This window comes from Trichomonas vaginalis, chromosome V (assembly GCF_026262505.1).
Source record: "Trichomonas vaginalis G3 chromosome V, whole genome shotgun sequence".
Taxonomy (NCBI): Eukaryota; Parabasalia; order Trichomonadida; family Trichomonadidae; genus Trichomonas; species Trichomonas vaginalis.
The window spans coordinates 28,410,443-28,428,710 of NC_067207.1; the positions used below are offsets into that span (position 1 = coordinate 28,410,443).

General features: G+C 35.2%; 11 protein-coding genes and 3 pseudogenes across 14 annotated transcripts, besides 1 other annotated feature; 7 read left to right on the forward strand and 7 right to left on the reverse strand.

The window, feature by feature from the left end:
* Window positions 1-18,268: part of a mobile genetic element that runs on past both edges of the window.
* TVAGG3_0418860 (protein of unknown function, DUF4106 family) lies at window positions 1,064-2,103 on the forward strand (the record flags this gene model as incomplete). The annotated part of the gene is made up of 1 exon (XM_051233349.1): window positions 1,064-2,103. A coding segment is annotated over one exon (1,040 nt), but the record flags the coding sequence as incomplete, so codon positions are not given.
* On the forward strand, window positions 3,126-3,302 carry TVAGG3_0418870 (protein of unknown function, DUF4106 family; the record flags this gene model as incomplete). The annotated part of the gene is made up of 1 exon (XM_051233350.1): window positions 3,126-3,302. The coding sequence occupies one exon, from the start codon at window positions 3,126-3,128 to the stop codon at window positions 3,300-3,302; it is 177 nt and encodes a 58-aa protein (XP_051103080.1).
* TVAGG3_0418880 (uncharacterized protein) lies at window positions 3,335-3,941 on the forward strand (the record flags this gene model as incomplete). The annotated part of the gene is made up of 1 exon (XM_051233351.1): window positions 3,335-3,941. A coding segment is annotated over one exon (607 nt), but the record flags the coding sequence as incomplete, so codon positions are not given.
* Window positions 5,861-6,674, forward strand: TVAGG3_0418890 (annotated as a pseudogene). The gene has a single exon. A coding segment is annotated over exon 1 (814 nt).
* TVAGG3_0418900 (Poxvirus D5 protein-like family) lies at window positions 7,374-7,937 on the forward strand (the record flags this gene model as incomplete). Its single annotated transcript, XM_051233352.1, has 1 exon — window positions 7,374-7,937. A coding segment is annotated over one exon (564 nt), but the record flags the coding sequence as incomplete, so codon positions are not given.
* TVAGG3_0418910 (protein of unknown function, DUF4108 family) lies at window positions 8,630-9,019 on the forward strand (the record flags this gene model as incomplete). The annotated part of the gene is made up of 1 exon (XM_051233353.1): window positions 8,630-9,019. The coding sequence occupies one exon, from the start codon at window positions 8,630-8,632 to the stop codon at window positions 9,017-9,019; it is 390 nt and encodes a 129-aa protein (XP_051103083.1).
* Window positions 9,036-9,491, reverse strand: TVAGG3_0418920 (uncharacterized protein; the record flags this gene model as incomplete). Its single annotated transcript, XM_051233354.1, has 1 exon — window positions 9,036-9,491. The coding sequence occupies one exon, from the start codon at window positions 9,489-9,491 to the stop codon at window positions 9,036-9,038; it is 456 nt and encodes a 151-aa protein (XP_051103084.1).
* Window positions 9,528-10,402, forward strand: TVAGG3_0418930 (annotated as a pseudogene). The gene has a single exon. A coding segment is annotated over exon 1 (875 nt).
* Window positions 10,419-11,196, reverse strand: TVAGG3_0418940 (annotated as a pseudogene). Its single transcript has one exon. A coding segment is annotated over exon 1 (778 nt).
* Window positions 12,465-13,223, reverse strand: TVAGG3_0418950 (organellar and viral DNA polymerase type B; the record flags this gene model as incomplete). Its single annotated transcript, XM_051233355.1, has 1 exon — window positions 12,465-13,223. A coding segment is annotated over one exon (759 nt), but the record flags the coding sequence as incomplete, so codon positions are not given.
* Window positions 13,376-14,038, reverse strand: TVAGG3_0418960 (uncharacterized protein; the record flags this gene model as incomplete). The annotated part of the gene is made up of 1 exon (XM_051233356.1): window positions 13,376-14,038. The coding sequence occupies one exon, from the start codon at window positions 14,036-14,038 to the stop codon at window positions 13,376-13,378; it is 663 nt and encodes a 220-aa protein (XP_051103086.1).
* On the reverse strand, window positions 14,992-15,852 carry TVAGG3_0418970 (uncharacterized protein; the record flags this gene model as incomplete). The annotated part of the gene is made up of 1 exon (XM_051233357.1): window positions 14,992-15,852. One exon carries the CDS (start codon window positions 15,850-15,852, stop codon window positions 14,992-14,994), a length of 861 nt encoding a protein of 286 aa, XP_051103087.1.
* TVAGG3_0418980 (uncharacterized protein) lies at window positions 17,270-17,425 on the reverse strand (the record flags this gene model as incomplete). Its single annotated transcript, XM_051233358.1, has 1 exon — window positions 17,270-17,425. The coding sequence occupies one exon, from the start codon at window positions 17,423-17,425 to the stop codon at window positions 17,270-17,272; it is 156 nt and encodes a 51-aa protein (XP_051103088.1).
* Window positions 17,445-17,846, reverse strand: TVAGG3_0418990 (uncharacterized protein; the record flags this gene model as incomplete). Its single annotated transcript, XM_051233359.1, has 1 exon — window positions 17,445-17,846. The coding sequence occupies one exon, from the start codon at window positions 17,844-17,846 to the stop codon at window positions 17,445-17,447; it is 402 nt and encodes a 133-aa protein (XP_051103089.1).

Sequence of the window (18,268 nt, forward strand, 5' to 3'; positions counted from 1 at the left end):
TGTTTCCAACAGAAGTGACTTTGCTCCAGCAAAGGTCAAACATCTTAAACGCCTCCAATAACATACACCGCTTTTTAACTTCACTTAAAATGCCACGTAAGCTACGTAAGAATATACGTAAGAGGAAGAGAGCATTGAAACATCCAATAGTAAAACTGACACCACAACAACAGTTGCAACAACAAATGCTGAATGACCCCCACTATGTTGCAACAAATGTCAAGCAATCCTATGCTTTTAAACCGAGTTCTTGGTGCACAGAGTGGAGGTTTAAGAGCGGCACTTTTAGCGAAAATGGCAGGCTATGGTGGAGCTGCAGACGGAACAGCCTATAACCCTCAAAGTCAAATGAATTTGAGTTCACTCAAAAATCAAATAGCAGATGTCAAAAAGTCAAACATAGACATACAGAAGCAAATAGGTGAAAACGAAAAGAAACTAGAATATGACAGACACACAAAGAAACTCAATGAGTTAAACGTAGAGAAAAGAAGAAGAAGAACAACTGAAAGAACTAAGTACAGAGGAATATGCGAAAAAAGTGTCAGAAAAAGCAGCAGAAGTAGCAAAAATGGAACAAGATGTCATAAATTTGAAAAACCATACTACTCAATATAAAATACTGAAAGATGAAGAGATAAAACAAAAAGCCCTGAAGACATATATGGATAGCGATGAGTATAAAAAAGAAGTTGAAGCAAATGTAAAGGCAGAAAAACTTTTACAGTTGCAAAACCAAACCGTACAGTATGAAAACTTAGCACAAGAAAGTAAAAATAACGACGCGGCTATGCAAAAGGCAATGAAAAGCGCAGAATATATAAAAGCTAACAATGACTGGTTAGATGCCCAAGCCAACGCTAAAGCAGCCCAACTCATAGGGTCAATAAGGACAAAAATACAAGCGGATGAAGATAGTTCAAATGAAGCTTTAACAAATGCTGACTTTAAGAACGCTTTCGAAGCTCTTCATAGTAAGGTGAAACAAGTGAACGATTTCTCATCTGGAAAGAAACTGAAGTCTGAAGGTTTCGACAAAGAGTTAAAAGAAGTAGCACAAAATATGACGAAAATAACAGACGCAGCAACGAGACAGGCAGTTCAAAGTGCCTATGACGCCGTTAGAGCAACTGTTGTGAAAAGTCAAGAAAAAGAGTTACAACAGACCAAAACAGACCTAGTAAATGCTTTCTTAAGAACGAAAAGTCAGGTAGGACATTACGCTGCAGATGGAACATATGTGCCAGCTGGTGGAATTTATATACCACCAAACCCTCCAAGAGAAGCACCTGCACCAGGACTACCTAGAACATTTACATCGTCACATGGACACAGACACAGGCATGCACAACAACCAACACAACAACCACCTCCACAACCAGCACAGCAACCAACAGTTCAAAATCCAGCACAACAACCAACACAACAACCAACAGTTCAAAACCCTGCACAACAACAACCACAAACAGAACAAGGACATAAAAGAAGTAGAGAACAAGGAAACCAAGAATTCTTAAAAATGCTTAAAGAAGAGTGTGGTTTCCCAGATACTGTTGACTTTAGTGACAGATATAAAGAAGCTATTGGAAAGTTCAAGGATGGAAATACTGACCCGAACCTATTTAGCTTTATGGCTCAGCACCAAAGGGGATATAATTTCAAACCTGGAAAATACAAGCTCGCTAAGGGATATGATTTAATAGCATATCATCCAAATGACATGGATGAATTTACTCCGAGATATTTGATGTCAGAGCTAAATGACAATTCAACTTTCGTCATGAAACGCGTAAAAAATAGAGACGGAACGAAAGAACAAAAGCTTATGAATGCGGATGACGTAGATAGGGAAATTGTTAAAAACGGTCTCGGAATATATGAAATGCCAGCAGATGAGGTACAAGAAACTCCACAGGAAGAAATAGTTCAGATACAACCAGACATGGAAGAAATAGTTCAGCAACAACAGCTAGAAGAGCCTGAAGGAAACGAACAAGTCACTCCTTTGGAAACTAACCTCACAGAACTAGATGAAGATTTGGAACAGCCGAAAAATCTTGACCCTCAACAAGAGTATGCGGAGAATATGGAATATTTCCAAGAGTCTAAAAAAAATTCGGCTGACATAGTAGAAGAATATCGAAAAATGTTTGCCGACATACAAAAGACTCCAACACCAGATGAAAATATCCAGCATAGAATGGAAGAACTGAAAAAAAATGTACACAAATACAACAACCCTTTTTACTTACGAGCATTTAACGTTCAATCTTCGGATGAACTCGGTGAAGATAAAAGGTTAAATTTCAAGAAAACATATAGAAATGAAACATTGTTTAAAGTTCATTCAGAACCTAACCAAGATGGAAACAAACCTACTTTTGTTTCTGCAGACGATGGAACGACAATGAGATGGGGTCAAAAGCTAACCCGGATAGGTGTTCATAAACTTACAACCTCAATTCCAAGAAGTTGTAGACGCAATGGAAGTCAATGGTGAACCAGATATAGCTGGTATTTTAAGCGCGGCTTTAATGCCATTGAAAGATATGAAAGATGCAGATATTTTGGACCAGTATGAAATGAACATGGCTGATGGAAATATAAACCTGACGTTCTAGAACATTTATCTCAAAGAACTACACAAACCATAGAGATGGTATATTTGGTGAAGAGTTTAGAAAGAAAGTTAGGGAGAGAGAAGGAAGAGAACCTATTGTACATGACCTTGCAAACGAAAGTTTACAAATGTCATAAAAACTTACTTTGCAGACAATGAACTGAGAAGGGATGAATATTTAAGAAAACTCAAATGGACAGTACCAAATGAAATGTTAGTATTGAAAAACATGTTCCTTGACAAAATAAAACCAACTACAGAAATAAATGACGCAAGACTGAAACATTGGGTAGAAGCTTTCCCATTCACAAAAGATATAGTTGGTAACATGGAAAGAAAACCAGAATGGCTACAAAAACATATATTTGGAAACGAGCATATTCCATATGGACAGGCACTGTTTGAAGAGCTTGAACCGGAAACTCAGGACAGAGTCATGCAAACAATACGCGAAGACTCAAATACAGACTATGACAAACTCTTTCTAGGATATAGGTTACCTGAGATGGGCGACCAGAGCCAAAAGGCAAAAAGGACATGGGAAATTTGCAACATACTAGATGAACATAATGCAAAGATGCAACAACTTCAAGCAGAGGGCAATGAAGGAAAAAGAAGAGTTAAAAACTCAGTCAGGAAGAAAGTAAAGCTTGGTCCACGTGGGTTCTATTATGACATATAAATCCAACTATTCTATATTTTTACTCATATGAAATGTACGCCGCTCAGAATATAACGCCAACAGTTTTGGATGCTATGAATGGAAATGTTTCCGAATGGTATAACGAATGCGACAATGCCATTAGAAGGTCAGAAATAGTTCCTGGAACTTACGAATATACAACTGCTGTTTCTTATGGAAACGTAGGTGAGTTTGGAGAAGGTTCTTCAACAACAGTAGATATTGCTTGCGACAGGTTTCATATTATTTCTATTGACAACTCTTTCTTATACGTGGAACAAGACATTGAAATAAAACCTTCTGCCAAGTTGTCTGACAAGAAAGGTTGCAATGGAATTTTCTATGTCGGATACCAATATGCTCCAGAAGTTTTCATGGGATATAAGATATATTCTAACTCTGACTTAGTTCAAACAGTAACATGGGCAAACTATGAATGGTTCGCTTTGAGAAACTCAGTACAACCACAAGCTAGAGAACAAACAGACCAGTATGCAACTATTGAGAAAATAAGAAGACTTGACCCTAACGTTCCAGGAGTTTATGTTGACCTTTCTGGACAAAATGCAGCAGCAGTAACCAAAGTAAAACTGAAACTTAGAGTTCCTTTGTCATCTTTCCTCATCTTCAGGTTTTTAAGATACTTGCCAAACTGGGCAGGAAAAATTTCTATCGAACTTACTCCAAGCAAAAATAACTTAGTCATTGCACCAACACAAGACCCATTCACTCTTACAGACGTAAAGGGAGCAAATCAAACGTCATTCGCCGACTTTTGCAAAGACAAAGTTGACTTAGACTTTGGTTTCTCAAACTTCAACACTGAAGTAAACTATTATTTCAATGCTGCTGGAACTGCTTGGGACCCAGTTAAGTTCACATGCGAACAGTTTGAATGCAAGAGAATAGAAAGCAGACTTGCCGTTTATATGTTGGACCCAGATATTTCAAATGCTTTAGCTGCCAAATATATTGCAGTTCCACTTATGTTCCCTATACACCAAATATCTGTCAAAGACTTTGCAGGTGAAGTTGGAAACCAAAGTGCTGACCCAGGTGCAAGAACAGATATTGCTTTAACAACTGCAATGAAACATGCAGATACTATGTTTGTACTGTTCAGACGAACTATAAATGACTATTCTTGCTTCTACAACCCTGGTATTAAATACCATATAAACATAGATGGCAAATATTATCCAAGAGAAGAATATTCTACAGTTGAAGATATGAGGTCATACAACTTGACATTAGATGCTATGAACTTTAACAACAACTTCACAACAACCATTAACCCTGAAATGCAAAGTTCTATTATGCCATATGTGAAAGTATGGACTCATACAGGAGGTCAAAAAACTCAATATACAAATGGAGACCGTTCAAACTTTTGGCTTGGCATTCCATTTGCTGACTCAGAAGACTTTATGGGTGGTATTTCAACTGTTGGTACAGTTCAAATACAATATACTGGTGACAGAGACGGTCCAAATGAATTGAAAGCAAAGAAGTTTTACAAAACCAATAGCACTTTTCACGGAAGATGCTCTTTTGAAAATTCGTTCGATGAAACCTGCTGGGGCTCCTCAGATTGGCATAACGACAGCTTCCATCGAGCAGATTTTGGCAGCAGGTCAGTAAGTTGTTCTTGAACTGACTTCTCTCCGTCAAATATTGACAGTACGCCAGTTTTGACATAAAATTGTAAGATAAACTTACCTTTAGAAATATCTGTAAGTTTTGTTGTTATATTTTTGTCAACGTCAAGAACTTTCACCATTTCAGTTATACCAACTTTCTTTGCTTTATGGAAATATTTTGGTTCAGCAAATATTGCTATTCTATAACATTTACCATTGTTTGTATAAAGAACTATTCTATCAATGAACTTGTATTGTTTGTGTGTGTAAACTTTGTTCTGCTTCAATTCGAAGAGATACTCGAATACGTCCATCTTTTTATTCTAAGTAAAATGTCATTTCCGAAAAATAGAAGCGTAAGTGTTTCAAAAGGTTTAATGGCGGTGGCAGATGTGAAGTTAAATTCACCAACTCAAACAAACAGTCAAAGTGTTGTTGTCAATGTCAAAGAAAGAGATGTTGAAGTGGGGAAACCATACGAAGACCAAGATGGTATAACAATAGTTCCTGTAAAAGAACAACCAACATACCCTGAAGTTAGCAGAGACTTAAGTTCTGTTGCAGATATTCGAAACGACTACCAACAACTTAAAGACAAACTTAAAACTCAGGAGAAGATTTGTCAGGCTTTGGGTATAATGTTAAACTTGGTCGAACACAACCCTGTAAAAGTGAACTCATATGTCATTGCACCTCATGAAGTCTTGAAAGAACTATTGAAACTTTTGACAGAGGCAGACGATATAAACATCAAAGAAATAGAACCCGACATTAGTTGCTGTGGTGTTTCATATAATGTCATTGACAAGATATACGTTATGAAAGGAGGTGAAACGTTGAACTTAAAATATAGTTTCCCAGACGTCATAAAAATATTTGACGACCACAACATTTCATTAAAATTTACTTGCTAAGTAAATGGCAGAAGACATAGTGGTTTATACTATTACGACTAAAAACCCTGAGTCATATAATTCTATAACAACAAACTTACAAAGTCCTCAAGGACGATATTGTAAACTGACCTTAAACACGATGACGACTAAAGCCTGTTTTGCTTTTTGACACCAGAAGACTTTTTGTTGTGAATGGTAAAAAATACTTCTTTGAAGATACTTACTCAGATATACCACCAACAGGTTTTGTTGACTTATTTAATACTTTAAGGACGGATGTAACATGTGCTGCAACTAGAGCAGGTTTCATTATGTTTGGATGTCCGACTGAGTTTAGTATAAACGATATGAGCTATAATACAAAACTTATATCTGGTTTTTACTACCAACAGTTTCCTATAACAGGAAAAGGTGTCATACAAGGAATGTCTGTTCCATTGACTTTAAGTACACCTATTTTATATATTGTTTCAAACTTAGGTTCAAAGTGCTATTCGAATGTCGACAGAAACTACTATGACCAAAAGATACTCATGCGTATAAACAACACTTTCTCTGCTGGTTTGCCTATTGTTCATTCGAATGCAGAGTTTTCAGCTTTAGTAAACTCAAACACTTTAGCAAACATAAACTTAACCTTAGTCGACGCAAACTTTGTTCCTGTAAAACTTTTATGTCCTATGTATTTGTCAATGACGGCAGAAAGTTTCGAATTGGAAGATGCAACTGGTGAAAGTATTGTACTACAAGAACAACTTCAACAACAAATAGCTCAAGAACAACAAATGCAACAAATGGAACAAATGGAACAAATGCAACAACAAAGTCAAGAATAAAAAAAATATTTTTTTTATTTTTATAAAAATGTACAGAATAGACGTTTCAGATTTTTATGACTTCCAAGCGTTCAGAAATATGTGTCCATTTCGAGACTATAACAAAGCAGTCGAGAATTTGAAACGTTTAGTCATTTATGTTGACTCTGCCCCAGAATGTTATGTCATGAAAGAATGGGATGTTGTCTTTAACAAACCAAGAGCAACAATAGTTTCAGAACAAGAATGTAGACAGAAACTTAAGAAAATAAAAGTCGTACAAGTTGGAATGAAGATGTTAGATGCTTGGGATATCTTATTGTCAAAGTTAGAAGATTTTTCAGTTCGAGGTATAAAGTTCTATACACCTTCTCCAAACTTCTATTCTATCTTCACTGGATATAAATACGAACAAGTAGAATGGAAAGAAAATATTATAGAAGCTTGGTTAGACCATGTCAAAGAAATTATATGCAATGGAAACGAAGAGTCTATGAGTATATCTTATGTTGGTTTGCAAACATCTTACAACATCCAAGTGCTAAAAATGAAACTGCTCTCATTATAATTGGAAAACAAGGAACAGGTAAGAACACATTCTTTACAGATATCTTGTGCAAACTGTTAGAGGGCTATTCGAATCCGAATATGACAAACTTAGAAAACATCTGTGGCAAGTTTAACTCCTCAATAGAGAATATGAAACTTATAGTTTGCAATGAACTTCAAAGTATAGATACAACAAAAGTTTTGAACTCAGATGCTTTGAAGAGTCTTATAACAGACAAAGTTGGAGTTGTTGAAAGAAAGTATAAAGACCAAAGAGTTTGTGAAAATGTTGCAAACTTCATTATGGTTTCAAACAATTCTGTTCCGATGAAGTTAGAAAGTTCTGACAGAAGATATGTAGTTGTCAGAACGTCAGAAGCTCATATGCAAGATACAGAATATTTTGACGACTTAGCAGAAACTTTGACACCTAACTTTTACAACCACTTGTTCTCATATTTCATGACATTAGATATTTCTAAGTTCAATCCAAGACAAATTCCACATACCGAAGAAAGACAAACATTGTTAGAAGCAAACAAGAGTGTATATGAACTGTTTATAGATGAGACTAACTTTGAGTGTTTAGATGAAAGGTCATTGTACGATTCGTATAAACAATATTGTCAAGAGTATGGTTATATGGCAGCTTCTAAACGTACATTCTTGGCAAATGTCAAAAGTCTTTTAGATGTTCAGAACGGCGTATATACAAAGAAAAATTTTTCTGAGTAAATTTTATAAAAAATATATATTTTTATTTTATTTGAAATGTACGCTGAGTTTGTTGGAGAAGACCGTTGGGAAACTTGTTTGTTAGATGAGAAATATGAAATTCACTGTTGTGAGTCATTTGAAGTCAGAAAAAAAGAGACAAAAAGAGTTTTAAGCGAATGGGAGCAAAATAACGGATATGCTAGGATGAAGATGAGTGGAAAAAACTATTTAAACATATTGTCATTGCAACTCATTTTATACCGAATCCTAACAATTTACCTTTTGTAGACCATATAAACCATATAAGAAATGACAATAGACTTGAAAACTTGCGTTGGGTTACTCGTTCTAAAACAATAAGAACAAAGGCAAATTTGGAGATATAGTATTCGAATTTGTCGACGAACTAGAAGATGAAGCAATTGAAATTACAGACTATGGTAAGCATACGTTTGAGTTTTACTACTATAGCGAAGAACAAGACTCTTTCTACTTTTATACCGGCGTAAACTATAGAAAATTACAAGTATATTTTACTAAGGAAGGCTATGCTTATGTAAACGCTAGAGATACAGATGGAAAACGCGTTCAAATACGTCTTAACAAATTCAAGAAGCTATATGGCATACCATTTTAAAACGTTTTTTATAAAAAAATATTTTTTTTATCCGATAGAAAAGATGACGAAATATATTTCAGTCAACAAATATATGTCAGGACTTAAAGAAGAACTAGACCCATTCGCTTATTTGAATGTTTACTTCTACCATTTTGAAAAGTCTACATTTGACAAAGTTTGGAACATCGAACCCGTTAAGTTTGCTATTGTGACTAAAAATGGTGCGAAATTTGAAGACTTAGACATAGAAGGTTTGTTAGCAGTCAAAGAAAATTTTGACAGAAGGTTCTCAAACCTTAAAGAAGGCAAAGCATACAAACTTGTTATACCTTATGAACCAAAGAAAGCAGACGACTATGAATATTATGAGTCTAAGATAGTTGAAGTTCAAGGTAAATTGGGTAAAAAGATTTTAGAGTCTAAGCCAGTGTTTGCTCCTAAAGAGGAAGAGAACATTGACATTGACCCAGAAATGTTCTAAAAATAAAATTTTATTTTTACATGTCATATCTCACCTTCTCTGGAACTGGTTCAGGTTCTTTCTTCTCTTCTTCTACTTTCTTTTCTTTCTTTTCTCTCTTCTTCTTCTTCTCTGGTGGAGTTATGTCAAATTTGGCGCAACCATATTTATGTAAAAGGTCTTTGTCCTTTAATAGCTCTTCTATTCTGTTTTCTATTTCATCTTCAAGAACAGCGCATGTGTCTTCTTTGCATTCTAAGAACTTTTGTTGGACTTCATCTTTCCAATCGGCGTCATCTCTGTCAACAAGTCTGTCATTGACAAATTTTAAGACTGCTCTTTGTAATGTTTTATGGTTCTTGTCATATTCCCAGAAACAGAACTTTAGAACAAATTCACCTTTCTTGTTTACACTATGTAAGATTTTATGGTCGACAGAAGTTTTAGAGTCGAAAAGCTTGTCTCGAATATAGATAGCGAAATCGCTAGACATTTTCTAAAAGATAAAAATTTTAATTTTTCTAAAAATATGTTAGAAAAAAAGTTTGCTGACATTGACAAGAAATTTGAGAATGTTTTGAAGAAGAACAAGAGGAAGTTGGAAAATGCTCAGATAAAACCCATACATGACAAGTTCTTATTTGCTCAGAATGGTATAACAGGTCTAATTGCACCACCTGGGTCGGGTAAGACTTTCACTTATCTTAAAATGGCTGCACAACAACAAGAACTAGATGAGAAGAACCCATTCTATGAGTTAGTTGTCATTTGTAGTACTTCGGGTCAATTTGACCAAACCGTCAATTCGTTCAAAGATATTATAAAGAAGTCTAAGTTAGTATGTATAAAAGACTCTGAGTTGTTAGATTGGATAAAGAAGTACCAAAGAAGAGTTTTGAAGTACAATGCTATAAATGAGTATGTCAATTCGAAGTTTAAAGACCCAAATGAGGAAATGCAGAGAATATTAGAGAAGAAACACTTCAGAAACAAACAGAAAGAGATAGAATACATTTCGAAGAAATTGCAATCTTACGATTGGAAGACTTACCCTCACAGATGTCTTTTATCTTAGATGACTTTGCTTCTCATCCTTTGTTAAAGAATAGAGAACAAGACATGTGTCGAATTCTTAAGAAGCTCAGACACTTTAACATCTCAGTCGTAATATGTGTACAGACAGCAAAGAGTTTAAGTAAGGATGTTAAAAGAATACTTACTGATATCATACTTTTCCCTGGATTGTCCGAAGACGATTTCATGGAACTTATGAAAGAGTCCATGGCAGGTAAGTTTGACAGACATGAACTATGGGAGAAGTACAAAGTCATACAAGACCCTCATACTTCTTTCAGAATTCATATCTACGCAAACAAAGTTCAAATTGTAAAAAGTCAAGCTTGAAAAATAAAGAGTTCATTTACTCTTCCTCTTTGAAGTTGTCAAAATACTCTGTTATTTTTTCCTTTAACAATGGCAAATCTTCTTTGAATGTAAGTATTGTACAACCTTTCATATCATAGTGTTTGAGGTAACGTATCTTGAACTATCTGTTTAACATCTTCATTTGGTGTCATTGAAATCGGTAAGTTTTCGCGATAGAACCAATTTCTGTCAGATTTGTAAATCTTAGCAAGGTCGTAAAAGCTTTTGTTGTTTCTTCTGACTAAATGCAACATAACCATATCTCTGTCTTCTTCATTTTCCATCTCTTCAGTGTAAATCATATACTTATAGTTCTTTTCCTTTCCTTTTGGTACCGAACGTGGTATTCTTTTCTGTATGTTTTTGTCTTTTGCTTCAAGCTTGTTCTCTAGCTCTTCACGTTCTTGTCTATGAAGTTCGTCAAGAAGTCTGTAAATATACCAAGCGTAACGAGGTGAAGCCCACATTGCAACAGCATTTACAAGAAGTCTATGTACATACCAACCTCTCAAACCATTTGGCAAATTTTCACGATTTTCATAGAGTTTTGGCGACTGGGGTTTTTCTCCCACTCGCAATTTTTCACGATTTTCATAGAGTTTTGGCGACTGGGGTTTTTCTCCCACTCGCTGTTCTTCACGATTTTCAGAAAAAAGTCTGTCTCGCTGTGCTTCATTTAATAGTTCAATAGTGCTTTGGTTCCTAAACCAGTCTTTAGGAACCTTAGTATCTGGTGCAAAACATGCTGTCAAAATACTTTGCATTTGGTACATGTCATCTTTGACCGAACGAATGAGACGTAACTGTTTGTTAAACTGAACCCACTCGTATTCTTCACTTATGGCTTCATGAACGATAGCAGTTGTTGTGTTCTCTGTTGTTGACATATCTGTCTTTACATACAAAATAAAAAAATAAAAAAAAATAAAATTAGCGTTATTTTCTATCTTGTATAAAAGACCAAAAATAAACGCTTTACATGTATTTTTCAGCAACTTCGTCAAATAATTTTATAGCTTTATCTATCTCATCTACTTCAAACGTTTCTTTACCTTTTATGGGAGCACCATACATTTTCTCAAACTTTTCAAGTAGTTCTGTTTCAGCAGCTCTCATATCGTTAACAAACGCAACCTTAACTCTATTGACTGTAGAGTCATATCTTTGAGTTATATTAAATGTTCTTCCTATCTTATATCTCTTTGTATTGAAGTCCTTCGGTTTCTGAACGATGTAAAGTAAGCCTTCACTGCAACGTTCAGTATCGAATGAACCATATGTTATGAAGTTATATCCAACAACTGGGTCAATCCAGAACAAAACTACTGGTATAAGACTTTTGTCGATGAGATATGCTCTTGTTCCATAGAATCTTACCGATATCATAAGCTCAGGATTTCTTGTCAAAATTTTCTGAGTTGAAGCATTTCTAACCCAGTCGGGATGTTTTCTTTTCAGATAGTGTTAGAATGTCTGACAAAGAATATTTGTTGTATTTCTTTGAGTATCTTACGTTTAAATCACCAATTCTAACCATTTTGGTGTCATTGTCTATCTTTCTAACTGTTTCAAACTCAATGTTTAACATTTCTGTTCTTACATACAAAATAAAAAAAATAAAAAAAATAAAAACTAACTTTTTTTTTCTGTCTTAAGGAAATTCATGAATTTTGTTGCTGAATTCAATAAAAATATATTTTAGGTGAAGAGGTGAGATTTCACCTCTTTTTTCACCTGTTTTTTCACCTCATGAATTTTCATGATTTCATCGTAAATGTTTTGTCAAAACTTCTTCGTAATGAGCGTAAATGACCCAAAAATATATTTTAGGTGAAGAGGTGAGATTTCACCTCTTTTTTCACCTGTTTTTTCACCTCAGTTATTTTATAAGCGTTTTACATGAATTGTATGATGTATATTTGAAATCCTAAACAATTTCGTAGCTTCTATTTCTTTCTTTTAGTACATCGAATGTTTTAACTATGCCGAAGGTTTCTTTATACTTCTTCTTGACATCTGAAAGAAGGAAATCTTCTGCTGTTGGATAGTTTTTGTTCAGAAATTCTAACATGTCCATTTTATCTTCTGCTGGTTTTTCTGCTTCTTTCTTTAAATCTGCATAGTCGTTTCTCATTCTTTCTATCTCTTTGACGGAGTAGTTATATTTCCTCATCGCTGCCTTACATTTTGAACATTGCGGGTTCATTTTTGCGTTATACATTGAAATTTGACCTGCTAAAACAACTAAGGCGTCAATTGCTCTCTTCATCTCGAACATAGCGGGTTTTATTTGTTCGTTCCATACCTTACCCCTACTATCTTTATCTCTTATTTCCCAAACACATTTTGCAACTAACGAAACAAAGTTGTCGTAGGTCTTAAACTCCCCAGATTTATATATGTCAGAGATGTTCTTATATACCATATCGCAATCTTTGTCCATGACTTTGTGGTTGCAATGAAATCCAAGAAACTCATAGTTAACCTTTCGTATGAACTTCTTTATTTCTACTGAGTCAGTTGCTTTGACTTCTATTTCATCGAATTCTGGAATAGTGAGTTTTTGTTGTTGGATTTCAGGAAGTTTAGGTAGATGGTCAATAATATCCTGCATTTCATAAAGATACTGTTCATTTGTTTCATCTTTCGCAGTGCAATCTAAATCTCCTTGGAGAAGTTCTTGCTTTATCTTCTGGATTTCTGTTTCGAAAGTATATGAAGAAGGAATGAAGCTTTTCATCTCTACTAACATTGAAGTTGGGTTCATGACTAAAGAGTTTGGTGCTGTTGTTGCTAACATGTTCTTACAATAAAAATAAAAAAATATTTTTTTAAAAAAACCAACTTTATTTTTTATTTCGGGAAAATTCATGAGGTGAAAAAAGAGGTGAAAAAAGAGGTGAAATCTCACCTCTTCACCTAAAATATTTTTTGTCGAAAAAAATGGTTCATTTACTCACAATATTTTTGTACAAAACAACCCCAAGCTTTTAACCTCTCTTCTGCAGCTTCTAATGCTATCTTAGCGAGTTCATATTCTCTAAATTCTCTCTTTAAATCTTCTTGTTCCCATTGGTCTAGTTCGTATGGCGAGTCTCTATAACCAGAACATATCTCACGTTCATGTTCTATTTGTTTTTCATGCATTTTTCTAACTTCTTCTTCGAACAAAGGTTTAGCATTTTCTACTGTATCTTCAAGTTCTTCTTCATCTAACTTCTCATGAACTTTCTTGTCTATGGAATCCAAAATTTTTCCAACTGCTATACAATATTTTGGAGAAGCCCACATTGCTATATAGTTTACAAGTCTTGGGTCTACATACGTTCCTCTAACCTGTTTGATTTCATCAGGAATTCCTGCATGAACTGTGTATAAAAAGCAACCCGCGGAATTCCGCGGGTTGGTATATTCTTCACAAAATGCCTCAAAATACTCTTCCCAGGACTTATTTTCCAACAACCTTCTAAAGTCTTTCCTAAACTGCTGACACATCTTTGTTGCATTTATATAACCATCCTTGTCTCTACGTAAGACTTCAATACCGTTGTAAGTGCCTTTTGTGAATGTTTCGCCATTAGATTTGTTCGTGAACGTTTTTGCTTCGACTGTCATACTGTTCTTACAATAAAAATAAAAAAATATTTTTGAGTGGTACGTCGGACATTCGTTTGTGGCTTAACCGTCGGACCACAACGATAAAAATCTCTGCTACTAGCAGTACTGCTACTGACAGTAGCAGTACTTTTTCTGACAGTAGCAGTACTTTTACTGACAGTAGCAGTACTTTTTCTGACAGTAGCAGTACTTTTACTGACAGTAGCAGTACTTTTACTGACAGTAGCAGTACTTTATCGTCGAAAACCCTCTCAAATTTTCCTTTTTACTGCAACTAGCAGTACTTTTACTGACAGTAGCAGTACTTTTACTGACAGTAGCAGTACTTTTACTGACAGTAGCAGTACTTTTTCTGACAGTAGCAGTACTTTTACTGACAGTAGCAGTACTTTTACTGACAGTAGCAGTACTGCTAGTAGCAGAGATTTTTATCGTCCAACTTTACAAATGTAAACTCCTATCGTTCTATTTTCTTCACTAGGGTCTAACACCAAAGTAACCTATGTACATGAAATTTCACTGCATAAAAGGAAAAAAACCTGGGCGAATCGGGATTTGAACCGAGGTCTTCGACGCCTTTAACGAGGTAGCCCATACCACTGAGCTATGAGCCGCTTGCATATTTTTAAGTAAAATATAGTATATTTGTCATACAGTGAAGGATGACCAAACTTAAAAAAATAAAGTTAGTTTTATTTTTTTCTATCTTAAGGAAATTCATGAAAATTCACCTGTTGAATTTTGTATAAAAAGTAACCCGCTGTTTTCCGCGGGTTGGTATATTCTTCACAAAATGCTTGTTTTGAGGTCGAGCCACTTTTGGCTCCACCTCTTTTTTCAACCAAAACTCATTTTTGTCGAATTCAGCACAAATTTCATGAAAATTCAAGAGGTGAAAAAACAGGTGAAAAAAGAGGTGAAATCTCACCTCTTCACCTAAAATATATTTTTCAATACTTTTTCAGCACTTTTCCGTAGTTGTATATGAAAGACAATTCGAGATAAAAGTCATAGTACAATGGTATTATATGCTGCACACCATTTGTTGTGAACCAGACTTGAAAGTCAGAGAAACTGTTACTAGGTGGTTCGTAGAATTTAGAAGCAAAGTCATAAAAGTCCTTACCAATACATAGAAAACTATTGTTGCTTGAACTGAAACTTGCATGACACATGACATTTTGAGGGTCAAACACGTTTCTATAAACTGTCAAATCTGTTGGTGGGCGTATAAATTTAAACGGACCGTCAGGTGGTAATGGTTCGTTCTGGTTTAGTAACCGAAGAAATTGTGCCCAAGAACGTTTGTCTACTTCCCAAAATAAAAACTCTGTACTTCTTCGAGGGTTATTTTCAATCCTTTGAAATGAAACTGTGGAGTTCATCTTGTCATATTCTAGTTTCAGATAGTAAGTTCCGTTTAGTAGAGAGTCGTATTTTTCTTGCAATTCCCAATAATATTTGTTTATTTGAGTTTGAAAGTCATTTAGAGTCTTCTCAAGGTTTTCGTCTGAACGAATTGTAAAGATTCTCATTTCGTCAAATTTGTCTATTAGACCATCAGAACCTCTATACTGCCCATGAAAATATACTGCAAACATAAACGCGTTAGTTCTATTTGAAAACAAAACTCTTCTAAATCCTATTGCCTTTGCATCTGAAGGACTTTGAAGCCAACGAATTGGAAAGTCAAACCTGTAAGCACCGGATGAAATTTCTTCATCTGAAATAGTCCTACCAGCGTTTGTAAAGATATAGTCTAACGGTTTTGTATCTGCTACTTTTGTTCTTTGTTTTTCAACCTGAAACATTTAATATATGTAAAAATATACTGTTTTAAAAAATGTTTTTACTTCATGCAATTTCATATTTCTCATCTAACAAACATGTTGTCTGACTGCTTGAGGGTTAGGTTGGTACCATTCGAACTTGACACTTGCAATTCCTTCAATTGCATTCAAAATGTCTGAGTCGGAGTCAACCATTTGTTCTCTCTTTGTAGTCTTGAAAGCGTCAAGAAGCATTGCAGCTGTTGTGACATTGCCATGCGCATAGTATATATGACCGTCCAAATCTGTTATGGTCAATCTGAGATTGTATCCTTTCTTATTTCCGTCTTGAATGGCAGCAAGTACTCCCATGAAGCCTTCTTTGTTCTTTCCTTCGTCAAAGTTTACTGTAAAGGTTCGACCTGAACCAATTTGACTTCTAACTTCGCGATACTTTTCATATGCATATCTTGTTCTTTCCATGGGAGCATGACCATCCTCTGCACTACCTTTTTTCCGTCTCAAGGGATGCAATTGTTCGTCATGTTTCCAGTAGAATCTGGCAAAGCCGTCGTGTCCTTCAACTTGCGGTTCATTAACATCGAAAGGCATGTCCATAAGACGTTCTTCTTCTAACCTCTCTAGTCTGTTTGGATAATTTGCACGTGCTGTTTCCAAATCCATTTCGTAGCGAAGACCAGACAATTTGTCATAGACTTTTATGGGTCTTCCCTTCCTATATTTAAACTTCTTCGAAACTCTCCAACCATATCTTTCTAACTCTGCTTTTTTCTAGCAGACTTTCTATCCATTCTATATGGGGGCATTTCAAATAAAATAAAAAAATATTTTTTTCTTTACTTTACATAACCACCAGCTGCCAAAAGTCTTTGACGCCAACCCATACCAGCTAATGAAGGTTGACTTGGTTTAGTCTGGAGACTAACCTTTGGTTTTGGTTTATCTTCAGTTTTTGGTTTTTCTTCTTCTATTGGTTTTTCGCCACTTTTCGGTTCATCTGACTTTACTTCACTTGCAGGTATGGTTGTGTCGTCAACATCTTCATAAATATCATATGCCATTTGTTTTTGTTTTCCTTTCAACTTTTTGTGTTTGTTGTAAAGTTTAGAATATTTCGACTCTAAGTCAATGAGATGTTCTATAATGAACTGTTCGTCGGTAAAATATACTTTTCCATCTGTTGTCTCTTTAACTCCTTCAGACTTCAATATTTTATTTGTGAGAGTCTGTTTCTTTTTTGAGATACTAGCCGTTCCATTTCTATGAAAAGTGACTTTGTAGTTAGGGTTTGTATTTCCAGACCTGGCACTTTCTATTATTGAATTTTTCTCTTCATCTGTAAGTTCTTTGACAGGTTTTGACAATGGTTCTGAACTTTTTTGTTTGGTGTCAAATCTACCGTTTCAACTTCTTCGGTCATTTCATCTCAGTAAAAATTTTAGTTTGGTTTGTTTTCAACTGGTTGTTTAGGTTTTTTAAGTCGGTCTAAAACTTCCTGAGGTATAGGAAGAACTTGACAAACACGTGGTTGTGTAACTGCTGGAAGTCGACAAATCCATCTTGAACCCATTTGTCTCAATGCTGTATTGTTCATTTCATCTCAGTAAAAAAATTTACATTCCCCACGTTTGAGGCGGTTGCGGTTGGTTGTTGTTTACCCACTGTTGTGCATGGTTATATCCTCTGTTAAAGAATCTTTCACCTTGGTCCATATAGTGTCCTGCTTGGTTATAGTAGTCATTTGCTTTGTTATAGTAGTTTCCTGCTTCTCTTCCTACATTGTCCATCCATCCTTGAACTTTTCCTCTTGTTTCAGGATTTGGAATAAGATTTGCTGCATCTCGTGCTACCTCCCAACCTTTCTGTACAGTTTGTATAATAGGCTGAGCTTTCTCTTTCAGTATACCTAATGTACTCAAAATCTTCCTTCCAACTCCAAATACACCTCTGGCTATTGTTCCCACTGCGGGCAAAAATCTGGATGCAACTCCTGCTAATGCGCCAAATAAACCCATTTCTTATGGGTTAAAAAATGACGAATCCAAACAAGGACCCCTATGTTTCTAAGGCAACAAAGAAAGCGCTCATGGTAAAAATCTTTAGTTCAACACCAAATGCTTGGTTTATGGATATCTTGGAAAACATTCCGAGATATAGAGAAGATGGACCACCATACTGGCTAATATTTGTCGGTCAAAACACAAGATACTGTGAAGCCATACCATTACAGTCCAAAAATATTTTAGATGTGAAAACTGCTTTGACAATATTCGTTGACAAATACCATCCAACAAAACTGACATCTGACTGTGAAAGTTCTTTCAAATCAGACGATATTAAAAACTATCTGCGTTCAAAAAATGTAAACCAATATTTCATTGTCGACCAAAACCATTCTGCTCTTGGTGTCATTGACAGTTGTATAAAAATCTTAAGA